Genomic DNA, 11,659 nt, shown 5'->3' with positions numbered 1-11,659 from the left:
TTCTGAACCAGCTGCAAACGTCCAAGTAGCACCGAATACGGCAAAGTATAAGATTTTGTCTCCATCTGGTGGCCACATGACCCCTCTACAGGACCTAATTTTACTTCCTGTTTTATATTTATATATATAAATTGAATATTTTTTTTTTCTATTTAAGGTTTCACTTTTAACATGACAAAGGTCATTACGCAGGGACGCTTCATTTGTAATTTGTAATCCAAATTTGATCATTAAAGGTTAGAAAAACAAGAAAGAAACATTGAACAAAAACTCGAACAGCGACACTAACGAGATTTGAGTAAAAGATAATACTCAACGAAAAAAAGTAATTAGTTATTCTGTATTCGCGCTGCGTCGCCAAAGGAGGTTTGGCTACCTTGACAACGTGAAGGTCACGTGATCTCCCGGCGAAACGTCATACCCGGAAGCGAGTTGTTATTGCAACGTTTTCATGGGTAGCTCTGTTCTCAGTGGAAATGAATGATATTTTTAGATGTACATTCCTGCCTATTGGAGTGTGAAATGTGTTTGTTATCCACACTGAGAGTAGAAACACACCAAAGCGCTTTCTGCTACAGGAAGCCGCAACTGCTGCCCTTCTGCGCCGCAGGTCCAGGTAATGTGAGAACAGAGACATATTCGTGTAGTCGGTTACAGACGGTCTTAGTCTAAGCCGTAGCTTTGTTCTCGAGGTGGAATATCTGCATTACAGCGTCGGATATTTGCATGAGAGGCCATACTCTCCTCGTTTTGGTGTATTTTATTAAAAGGGCACCAGCGAATGTGGACTCTTGCACCAAGCTAAGGGGATATTTGACAGCATGGTCACGATGCTGGCATTTGGAGCCAGAGGACTCCTGGTCAACCTGAGGTCCACTCTGCAAAGAGCGGGCTGTTTTGCCAGATGCAGGCTCGTGCAGAACCAGCGGACATGTTTGATCAAACGAGGACAGATTCTCACTCACATACCCAAGGTCACGCTGTGGTGTTGGGGTGCTGTCAGTGCTTCATCCTTTGCAGCCAAGTGCCAGGAAGCCACTCTTTCACCTAAGGCAGCAGACAGGAAGTCCCTTGCAAAAGTCCAAGTCCACAAAGTGATATTCTTTCTTCGTCTCAGCCTTCGTGCTTTGGTGCTTCTCTGCAAGTTTGGTCCTCTTCTTCTCCTTTACCCCTTAGCCCTGATGTCCACCCACTGTGCGTCTTACTGGTTGAAGGCCCTGCTGTGGGTGACCGAGACCTCGGGTCCCACTTTCATCAAGCTGGGACAGTGGGCCAGCACCAGGCGGGACATCTTCTCTCGAGAGTTTTGCGAATGCTTCTCCAGGCTCCACGTCAAGGTGAGCCCTCACTCCTGGGCCCACACCAAGAAGTGCCTCCGCACGGCCTTTGGCGAGGCCTGGAGAAGAGTGTTGGTGTTCGACAGCAAAGAGCCTGTGGGTTCAGGGTGTGTTGCCCAGGTGTACAGAGGCTGGGCCAGGGTCGATCAGGTGGAGGACCCGTCCTTCCACTCGATTGTAGAAGAGATGGAGAGAGAAGACCTGCTGGAAGCCTGGGAGGTCCCCGGCCTCGGCGGTGTGGGTGCCGTTCTGCAGCAGCCAGGGGAGAGCGGCAACGAGAAGGAGCGCCTGATACCTGTGGCAATCAAGGCAAGTCTGGAAATACTACACTTACAGTGCCTTGCTAAAGTGCTCATGATGCCCCATTGAAGTATCACCCTATTTTGGTTCATTGCAGCCAAAAACCTCATTGGATTTTATTTAAGAGATGAACACACAGTAGTGTACAATGTAGTTTTAATTTTTATTTTTTTTTACAGATTAAATGAAAAACAGTGACATCATTTATACTGATGCCTTTTGTGCAAACTTTTTGTCATGTGGGCCAAAATTGTCGAGTTAACAGTACTCTAAGCCCAAGAAAATAAAAATAAAACCAAGTAAATAATCCAATTTTGTTTGATTGTTTTTGTATTCAGTATAGAACCAAAGCTAACAAAGCATTTTGCACGTTTGCTGTAGCAAAAGAAAGGCATCTAGTTTTCAAAATTTGAGCTAATTTAGCAGCGTCAAATTTTGAGGTCATTTTGAGAAATTTCGGCCACTTTGTTTCAAAATGGTTGACATGGTTAGTCAAGTTCAAATGATTAAATAAAAGTTGATTTGGGTGCAGCAAAGTTGACTTTTCAGCAAAAGTCCCTGAGTAAACATGGTTCTACTTATGATTCAAGATTGCTTATAAAGAAACAAATACTTTGTGTTCTTAACTTTTTCCCTTGAAGGAAAATCATGTCGGTAATAATTTCACCCTAAATAAAAATATAAAGTCTCTGTCTGCATCAACCACCTGTGCTGAACGGACCAAATTTGTATCATTCTTGAACTGCAGTGGAATTAATGCTTTTGCGTTCATTACAAAAGTATGTCATACCTCATATTTTTTTGCAAGTGAAGGAGAAGATGTAATTAATTTTTTTTCCTGCTTTCCAGGTGGTCCATCCAGGCGTCAGGAGGCAGGTCGAGATAGACCTGCTGCTGATGAAAGCAGGCAGCTGGCTGCTGCACTGCATGCCCGGACTCAAGTGGCTCAGTCTCTGTGAAGTCGTCGAGGAGTTTGAGAAGCTAATGACCAAACAGGTACTTTAATTAGCATTTGTTTTGGTTTAGTTTCTTACACTAAATTACCAAACCAAATTTCTTTGTTGCATGAATACAGCTTAGAAATTTACCCCAGCATGTATCGAAGTGACCTCACTGGACGTGCTTTTACGCGTTTTACTGCAGATCGATCTCCGCTTCGAGGCCAGAAACATCGAGCGTTTCCAAGAAAACTTCCGCGACATGGAGAACATCAAGTTCCCGACTCCGCTACGCCCGTTTGTCACCAGGAACATTTTAGTGGAGACCTTTGAAGTGAGTATGTGGTTTCTGAAGATAGCCGACACCTCAAGCGTTATTCAGTAATTGGAAAATGTTAGAAAATGTCTGGGTTCTTTTTGTAGGAGAGCGAGCCCATTTCAAACTACCTGAGCTCTGAGATTCCTCAGGAGGTGAAGCAGAGAATAGCCAGGATGGGAGTCGACACCCTGCTGAAAATGGTGAAGCTCGGCAAACGTTACGACGTCGCTCGACTTGTGTTACTTACAGTGGCGCATATTTAAAGTAAGTCACCACTTTTATCAGCCATCTTCACCTACATCTCCACTGCAGGTGTTTGTGGACAACTTTGTCCACGGAGATCTGCATCCTGGCAACATCCTGGTCCAATATCCAAAGTCTCTCGCTGGTTCCAGTGACGAAGTTGGTGCCACCGGGGACCACCACCGCCGCCACGGAAAGACCACCCTCACGGACTTGTTAGACACGGTGGTGGTCAGCGTCAGACCAGACCCGTGTCCTCTGCAGCTGGTGCTGCTGGACGCCGGCATCGTGGCTCAGCTCAGCGACCACGATCTCGCCAACTTCAAGGCCGTCTTCACGGCGGTGGTGCTGCGCAAGGTATTAGGAACTTCAACTGTCGTTCAGTAGGAAAGTACGTTTTTAATGTACGATAATTATCAGATGTACGTGTAGTTAAGAGGAGCTGTGGGGTTTTGCAGGGCGACAGGGTGGCGGAGTTGATTTTGCACCATGCCCGAGCCAATGAGTGCAAAGACGTGGTGCTTTTTAAGAAGGAGATGGCCGAGTTGGTGGATCATGCCGTCAGCAACACCCTCTCTCTGGGAACGGTAGTTTTGCCTTTCGTCCAACTTGTTTTCTCAGTCGTAATAGATGTGTTGTAAAAAATAATGTAATCTTGAATTACTTCTAATCTTTACATTTATTTGGGGGAAATGTTAAAATCTGTTCCATGTCTTAACACAGTTCTTTGATTTCATTAGCAGGGTTTAAATGTCTTACCAGCTGGTTAAGTTTTTAGGGTTTAATGCTGTAACTCCTTGTTTTCGGGGTTTTTTGCTTCATAGCTCGGCTCATTTTTATTAAGAGTTCAGTGTTTTTGGTGCTACTTTTACTGATGATCTGCATCAGTAATGTTCATCTTTTGTCTGTTTTTAGATTCAAGTAGCTGATTTGCTCTCTAAGGTGTTTGGCTTGCTCATCAAGCACAAGGTAAAGTACATTTCCTTTGTGATCTAAAGTTTTAAACTTACAAGTTTAACCCTTCTGATTATCAAAATTACGTTACATGGAAAAAAAAAAGATGAGTTGAAATTATTAAGAAAGAGACTTTCCTCTGAATATTAACATCCAGAAGCCAGCGGGTATCTTTGCAAGAGATTTGTAAATGGCTTCATTTATTTTAGAAATAAAGGAACTGTTCTGAGTAAAGCAGAGGTATCAGAACTGTTGCCATGTGGGCCAAAACTGCCAGTTTGAAAGTAATGGAAAGGCACCAAGTTTAGATTTTTTTTTTTGCAACTTTATTTTTTAATCTGAGCTGTAAACCATTGGAAATTTTTGTCTCGTTTAAGAGACGCACAAAACACCCTTATATATTTATTTAAATCACAATAAAGGAAACATCAGTGAGAAGATATTTTTCTTCCCGGTGCCTCGCTGTTTGGGTTTTAAGTAAAACAGTGTGTCGCTACCTGATATTCCTCATTGATGGTGTTTTTCAGGTGAAGCTGGAGAGTAACTTTGCATCCATCGTGTTTGCCATCATGGTGCTGGAGGGGCTGGGAAGGTCGCTCGATCCCAACTTGGACATCCTGGATTTGGCCAAACCCCTGCTGCTGAAGAACTGCGCGTCGCTGCTCTGATGCGCACGCACTCCCAATCAGCAGACGCAGAAAATGGGCAGCTCCGCAGTCGTCATGTGAATTTGCAGGTACTATGAGTCTACAGCACGTCCTCTTAGTACTGTTTCAATAGGTTCTCTTCAGAACTGCAATGCAATGTTCCCCGGTAGGTCACGAGATCATTTCATTACATTTCAGCAGAGACCAGAACGTAAATACCTCACGGCGTCTTTTATGTTTAGTGGCTGCAACAACTTTGATTACTTTTGTTTACGCTTCGTCCCCTGCAGTCTGTATTAAGTAGGAGCTTTTCATACATGGGCATGAACTTTAAAAGCACACTCACTGATGAGAGTCGATGCATTTTGCAGAAATAGTTTGATTACTAATCAGTGAGTCAGACACAGGATGCAGTCAGAGGACATTTCAGTAAGTATGTAAGATGAAATAACAGAATCCTAAAAGAAACCCAAGCTGTTTCTCAGTTGCCTGGTTTTCTTTTTAATTGGTGCCTTCCTAAAGTATTCCTACCCCTTAAAACACTTTTCAGGTTAAAACCACAAACCTTTTCGTATCTATGTGGAATTTTGTTATACCAACACAACCAAGCTCAGAATCGTGACCTAAAACCACAACCACCATGTTTTTATTTTGGTTTAAAACGCCCGAAATGTGAAAGTGTGGTGTGGGTTAGTATTCAGTCCTCTTGAGGGAACATCTTGAGACTAAAATGTTTTCTGATTCTGTGTGAAGTAACAGTCAAAATGAATGAATGAGCATTATTTTCAAATTTCAGATATAAAAGAGCTTTTTTTTTTTTTTTCTTAATTCTGTTGACATTTATGCACTACTGTATATCTGTTGTGGTTGAAAGGGTATGAATACTTTTGAAGGCACTTTTATCCCTGCAGTGTTTATCTTCTTTTAATGTTTTATGGATTTTGTTTTAGAGTTGATCAGAAAACTATCATTTGTACTGATAGCCAACTGTACTCAGTTTTTTGTATTTTAATTGCCTGTTATAAGACATGCTCTCAACATTCATGCCATTAAAATGTAATACAATCTATAATTGGGATTCTTTTCCTACCTTTGCCTGTGTGGTCTCTAATCGCGACAGTGAACTCCAAACCAAAACAAATGACTACATTTAAGACAAAAGAATCCATTAATCTGCAATTTATTAAATCTGTCAATGAAAAACAGACAAAACTTAATTCTGTCGATGTCATCAGGAAGAACAGTCAGCATGGCTGAGCGATGAAGATCGAGAGGATTCGGTGCAAAAATTGGGGGGGGAAAAACAAAAATCTCATCACATACCCTTTATTGCAAAACAGTTTTTCTTTTCGCCACCATCAACGGCCCATAGAGGGCAGCACTGTTCAAGTAAAATAAGAGGGGAGAGGTGTTTTTTTTTTTCTTTAAAAAAAACCCTTCAATAATAATATTATTAATTAATAATAATGACAAAACAAATAAAAACATCTCTAATAGACAAACACAATCACCTCAGTATAAGACAATTTTCTGTTACGGTCACAACAACCAGAGAGAAGTTGTTTTTTATTTTCCCCCCTATATTTTTAATGAATTAAATAGTTTTTAAAAAATATCTCACCATTTAATTATAATCTTTTTTTTTCATTTATTGCGAAAAATAGGCAACTGGATTAATTGTGATGATTCAAGATTTGTGTGTGTGTGATTAAGTAGACAGAGATGGTGAAACTTCTCAGAGTGTTGGCACTGAGACTAGCATTGCAGTACTCCCACTCTGCCACCAGGTGGCAGCACGACACAGTTTGAGCATTCCTCCAAGTTTCAGTCGAGGCAGAATGTCCCGTTCCTGTTTCTCCGAAGGGGATGTCAAGTACTGCCAACAACGGTTTTTTTTTTTTTTTGTTACTTTTATTTTCTCTTTTTTTGGAATGATACTTGGGGTGTTTGTCCACAAATTTGTCCACAGTCGCTTATTTGCGTTGCGAAATCTAGTTCTATGTACAAAGGTTTCAAATCCCTGAAAGACATTTACAAAGACGAGTGCAACCTTCCACGTGACCGCCCCCTTTCTGGGGAGGCTCAGGGAGATAGTCGGGGTTCCTCCAGAGGGCAAAAAGACGGATGGGTCGGTTGGGGTAGTACCAATCGGATCTAGTAAACGTGCCACAGAAGGATTCAAGAAAAATTGTTCCTAGGAATGAAGTCAGAAGAGAATGTCAAAACCTTGGAGTGAAAAGTGTCGATCCTTAGTAGGAAGGTGGAGGAGGTCACAGATACTTCCTAAAGATGAACTGAAACCAGAAACCATCATTGGCTTGTCATATTCCTTCCTGCCCATTCAGCAGTCTCTCCATACATTTCAAAATAAAGTCCTTTAACCCCAAGCAGACTCTTCTCCAGGTTAATACTGATTGTTTTGATTATAAACCTTCTCTGCATCAGTGTGATGTCCTCTTTTCTTCCCCTTGCAGTTCCAGTTCAGGACCGTAGAGGATGTTAAAAAGCCATGTTGGGTGAGATGAGCTTTTTCTTTTTTTCTTCTAGGACTGGATCCATGGAAGAAAGCACGCTGTAAACCGTAAAGTATAATGTTGGTACTCCTTTAAGGTGGTTATATACGATGGCATAGGCAAAAACGTTCATTCTCTCGCAAAATAATGCACACCCACACTCATACACCCTTACGGGCTCCAGTTGTTCATGGAAGATGGAGCTCGAGGCCGTCTGTCAGCAGTGCAACAAAGGTTCTTGAGGACTCTTCTTACCGTGGAGGTCAACAGAGTTCAATAGTTTAAACTAAGAAGAAAACAGATGAAGAAGAGGCTGACGTCTTGATGCCAGAAGAGGCAGCGACATATTTGTTCTCATTGATGAAACCCATCCTCTCATCCTACCGTTCCTTTTTGTTGTAGAAATTGCCAGTAGCTTGTTTTTACATTCCCCATGTAGGAGTAAAGCCTGGTTAGGTGCGCTTGGAATGAAGAGGAGGGACGCAGCGTCTCTTTACGTGACGGCTCCACTCGCTGCCAACAGAGGTCGATGTTTGGGCTCACAGTGGGGGGTGGGGGGAAGGTGAAAGGGGAACGGAGACGGGGTGTGGTCGACGTTTGCGGCTATGAGCTGAGCCAGGGGTGGTTTAGGCATTCCCCAGCCGAGGCCCTCTTCTCAGGCACCATCTCCAGCATGGGCAGCAGGAACTGCGTGAAGTGGCCGGCGTCTTCGTGCGACCAGCCGTACTTCTCGACCAGCACGTCAAACAGAGACCACGGCTTCAGCTTGGTGATGTGCCGCAGCTCGCCTGCAGGGAGGCACATGGAGCATAGTCAGCGTTGGCACCCAAACAGAAGGGATAAATATAGAATAGATCTCCAATCTAATCCATCAACTGTAGCTTGTCCCGGCCATTCGCACTGCAAAGCTTTGCACGTTTCACACATTAAACATTGAGGTTTTAGAAGTTCAGCACCGATTTTTCCCCAAAGAAAAACAAGGGTAGACCTTCATAGATGAAAGAACACAAAGATACTTTGAACACCATTAATAGATGCTATGACATCTATTTGATATGCTAATAAAGGCAGTGTTGTTACCTGTAACAACTCTTATTTTTCTTTAAAATTGTGAAATTATCCTATAAGGGTCTGTAATAAAAACCTGCATAAACATTTATGAATAAACATGTTTGTGGGCAAGGTTACTCCCTAGTTGGCATTGTTGGGTTACCGGTACCAATATGTATACAGGGGTTTTAAAAGTTACGGTTTCAAAAACATTTTTTCCATCATACCGTTTGGGATTTAAAGGGCTTTTAATGACAGTTTCCACCTCCCGTATGGACCTGGGGGTCACACAAAGCTGCCATCTCCCCCATCTCTTACAGCACACTGTAAGAGATGGGGGCCTCCTACATTTTCCTCTTGCGTCAAAGAAAAATTGCTTGGAAATACTTGGAAGTCGTGAAAACCACAGACAGCCTTGTTGTTAATATTAAGAGAGCACCAGCAGACAAGGCAAGACTATTTTTAATAAGCTGTTAGTTAGCTGCTACTTTGATTTTTTTTTCTGTGCGATCATGCTACAATACTATGAAACCATGACTTTTTAGCCAATGTTATACCGTGAGAATCTCATGATGACCCAGACCTGCTCAGGAACGCAAGAAGAAGAATTATAGTTTTATCGTACTTGAACATCTAGGACAATGGTTCAGAACCCCAGTCTTGGTAAGGTGCATTCACTGACCACAAAAATATTGGATTTTGGGATTTCTCCTGCATCTTTTAAAATTTCAGTTGGGCCAAATAATGTTCAGGTCATTATAAAGGCAGCAAAGTTCTCATTCTAAATTCCTTTGTCTACAATTTACAAATGCGTTACCTTTAAGGAAACTAACGAGTAATAATAGAATGACTTTTTTATGGATTAAAACCTAAATTTTATGTTTAGCATTAGTGAGCAAGAGTCTCCCCGACTATCCCGTTTTGGGTTTTTTTTGGGTTGCAACATTAAAAATGACCAGCATGTGACAAAAAGGGACCCATGAGCAGCAGCTCTTTTGCTTTACCAGCTGCCTGACTCTCATTATTTTAGGTCACAGATATTATGTTATGTATTAAGATATTTACTCTATAAATTGTTTTTTCAGTACGAATCGATGGTCTGCCTGGACATCTTATATAAAAAAACCGACGGGCACTTTTTCGAGAGCCGCAATTATTTTACAATCAAACAGAACAGCAGCTGATTTCACTAATTACTTCACCTCCTTCTATTTATGGGATTGCTAATCAGTGAGGTGCTGCATCATTGTTGTGAAAGCCTGCAGAGTCTTGGCTGAACACCAGACTGACAGAAGGCAGATGGACAGAAAGAGAGAGAGAGAGAGAACAATGACCAAAGACGAAGATGCAAGTAACATGTTCATTATTGAGGAAAAGATGGAAATAGTTGGTTGGGAATGCAGCTCTGACAGGGAAGAAAGAGCGCTGAGACTGGTTAATGATGGGGCTCGACCAGTAGGTTCGCTTAAAACCACGGCTGCCATGGTAACCTCTTCACACCGTGACAGAATGTCTTCTATTTATCAGGCATTCTGGCTAGAGATTAAGAAAAATATTTTAAGTGCAATTTTAGCTTATGCAGGGTTTCTTTAAGACCTTTTTAAGAGTATTATGGATGAAATTCAAGACTTCTATCGCAACAGAAATGTGCAAAAGAAAATTGTACGTTTTATACAGTAGTGCTAAGCTTTTTTGCACAGAATGTACGTCATCACGGTGAGCCAGTGGCGAAGACAATTGTCCAGCCAACTGGACATTTACCAATGGTTGACGCAAAAAGCTACCTTGGTAGCTACCTAGCTAGCAAGCTACCTAGGTAGCTAGTTACTTCTGCTGGTCAACAGAAGTAACTAGCTTCTGTTGACTAGCAGCTAGTTACCATTAGCCTCAACTGCCTCCAGTTACAGAACCTAATCTGCATGCAACTCAAACCTTTGCCCGACTTATAAGTCGGACGAGAAAAATAAATTATATATGCGAGATTAAATAGTCCTGCTACAATAAGCTGTAAGACCTGTGATCAATGTATTTAAGGACAATTTGAAATTTATTCTTATAAATTTAAGATTTTTTAAGGATGCATAGACACTCTATGTTTTCCCAACAGTTCAATAAAAATCATCATGCATAAAAATTTTTAAAAAACAAGGTCAAGCGGCCCACCAAAGGCTTTGTGGCCCACAGGCGAACCCCCCGCTTTCCCCGAGGAGCAGAGTTGGGAAGTCAGTTCAGATTAACAGAGCGCCGAGAGATAAAAGGGTGAACAGTGAGACATCAAGAGCATGCTCAGAGAAGATTCAGATCTCATGACACACAAAGGAAGGATTTATGAGCAGGAAGGAAAGCACCAAAAACAGAACCTTAAAAAGTGAAGGAATGACAGAGTGCAAAGGTTATTAGCTTGATCGGACGCAGGTCTGTCCACTTACCAGGCTTAGAGATGAGCAGAGCCACAGAGGAGTGAGACATGATAATGGCAATTCTTACAAATACTTTCATATTTCTCTGTCAGATTTTTTTTATCTTAGTTAAAGCCCTGGTAGTCATCAATAAACTTCACATCTTTACAGCTTACTTCACTCCCAAACAATCACTTGACATGGACGTAATATCTGAAGGTTGCTATGGAGACTGGCTGATCTCTACATTAAACTCTCAGTGATCTTTGGAGATATGTTTTTTCCCTACATTCCCCATCAGCCTCGTCACTGTGTGTGCTCATAAACAGAAGTGATACTGAGCCCAATGCCGCTTACAGCTTTAACTCTACTTGTTATTTAGATAAAACGTTTTTTTTAAAGATTTTCTCAAAATTTAAGAGTATGCTGATGCAATAAAAGCTGCATTGATTTAAAAGCTTTTTATGCATATTTCTCAGTTTTTATTTTTTTATTTTTATTTTTATTTCAGGCCAAAAGATAAAACGAGTTCAAACTGAGTAAACTGAGTTGTGCAACCGGGTAATTATTAGGGCTGCAACTAATGATTCTTTTAGTAATCAAATATTCTGACGATTAATCGATTAATCATAAGTAAAATTAGCACATCCTGCAGATTTTCCATTTCCACTTAAGCTCATTTTAAACAATATTAGAGATACATTAAAAATATAAAAACAAACAAGCAATTTAATTCCATTTTAAGTAAAAAAAAAAAAACACTTTATTGCCTAAAATGCAAACACCTTATTTGCATAAAGTGCAAACACTTTATGCACTATGGGTACCCAAAGGAATACCTAAAGCGTATTCCTTTGGGTACGCTTGATCATTTGAAGCAAAGTACAAATCGGCAGCTAAAGAAAATACTTCTATCAACAACAAAGCTGAGCCCTTATTACTTTAACATCAATACAGTG

The 11,659-nt window shown here is 41.3% G+C and overlaps 1 protein-coding gene across 3 annotated transcripts; it reads left to right on the top strand.

Moving 5' to 3' along the window:
- Window positions 1-349: 349 nt before the first annotated feature.
- Window positions 350-11,101, top strand: adck2 (aarF domain containing kinase 2). Of its 3 annotated transcripts, XM_016668800.1 has the most exons (9): window positions 361-721; window positions 753-1,646; window positions 2,487-2,633; window positions 2,781-2,909; window positions 2,999-3,094; window positions 3,207-3,494; window positions 3,596-3,724; window positions 4,053-4,106; window positions 4,619-6,197. In XM_016668800.1, exons 2-9 carry the CDS (start codon window positions 822-824, stop codon window positions 4,757-4,759), a joined length of 1,809 nt encoding a protein of 602 aa, XP_016524286.1. In that variant the 5' UTR covers window positions 361-721; window positions 753-821; the 3' UTR covers window positions 4,760-6,197. The 3 variants fall into 3 exon arrangements, with proteins under 3 accessions (XP_016524287.1, XP_016524286.1, XP_007546801.1); XM_007546739.2 differs by having other exon boundaries at window positions 361-1,646; XM_016668801.1 differs by lacking the exons at window positions 3,596-3,724; window positions 4,053-4,106; window positions 4,619-6,197 and adding an exon at window positions 10,592-11,101 and having other exon boundaries at window positions 350-1,646; window positions 3,207-3,467.
- The last annotated feature ends 558 nt before the right edge of the window (window positions 11,102-11,659 follow it).

The sequence above is a fragment of the Poecilia formosa genome, unplaced genomic scaffold (genome assembly GCF_000485575.1).
Source record: "Poecilia formosa unplaced genomic scaffold, Poecilia_formosa-5.1.2 Scaffold17, whole genome shotgun sequence".
In the NCBI taxonomy this organism is placed as follows: domain Eukaryota; kingdom Metazoa; phylum Chordata; class Actinopteri; order Cyprinodontiformes; family Poeciliidae; genus Poecilia; species Poecilia formosa.
This window is presented reverse-complemented; position numbering and strand designations above follow the sequence as displayed.

Excerpts from the sequence above, each read along its gene's own strand:
- adck2 (XM_016668800.1), top strand. The coding sequence starts at position 822 with ATGGTCACGATGCTGGCATTTGGAGCCAGAGGACTCCTGGTCAACCTG. Across the intron at positions 1,647-2,486 it reads TGATACCTGTGGCAATCAAG|GTGGTCCATCCAGGCGTCAG; the intron begins GCAAGTCTGGAA and ends CCTGCTTTCCAG. Across the intron at positions 3,095-3,206 it reads TCGACACCCTGCTGAAAATG|GTGTTTGTGGACAACTTTGT; the intron begins GTGAAGCTCGGC and ends TCTCCACTGCAG.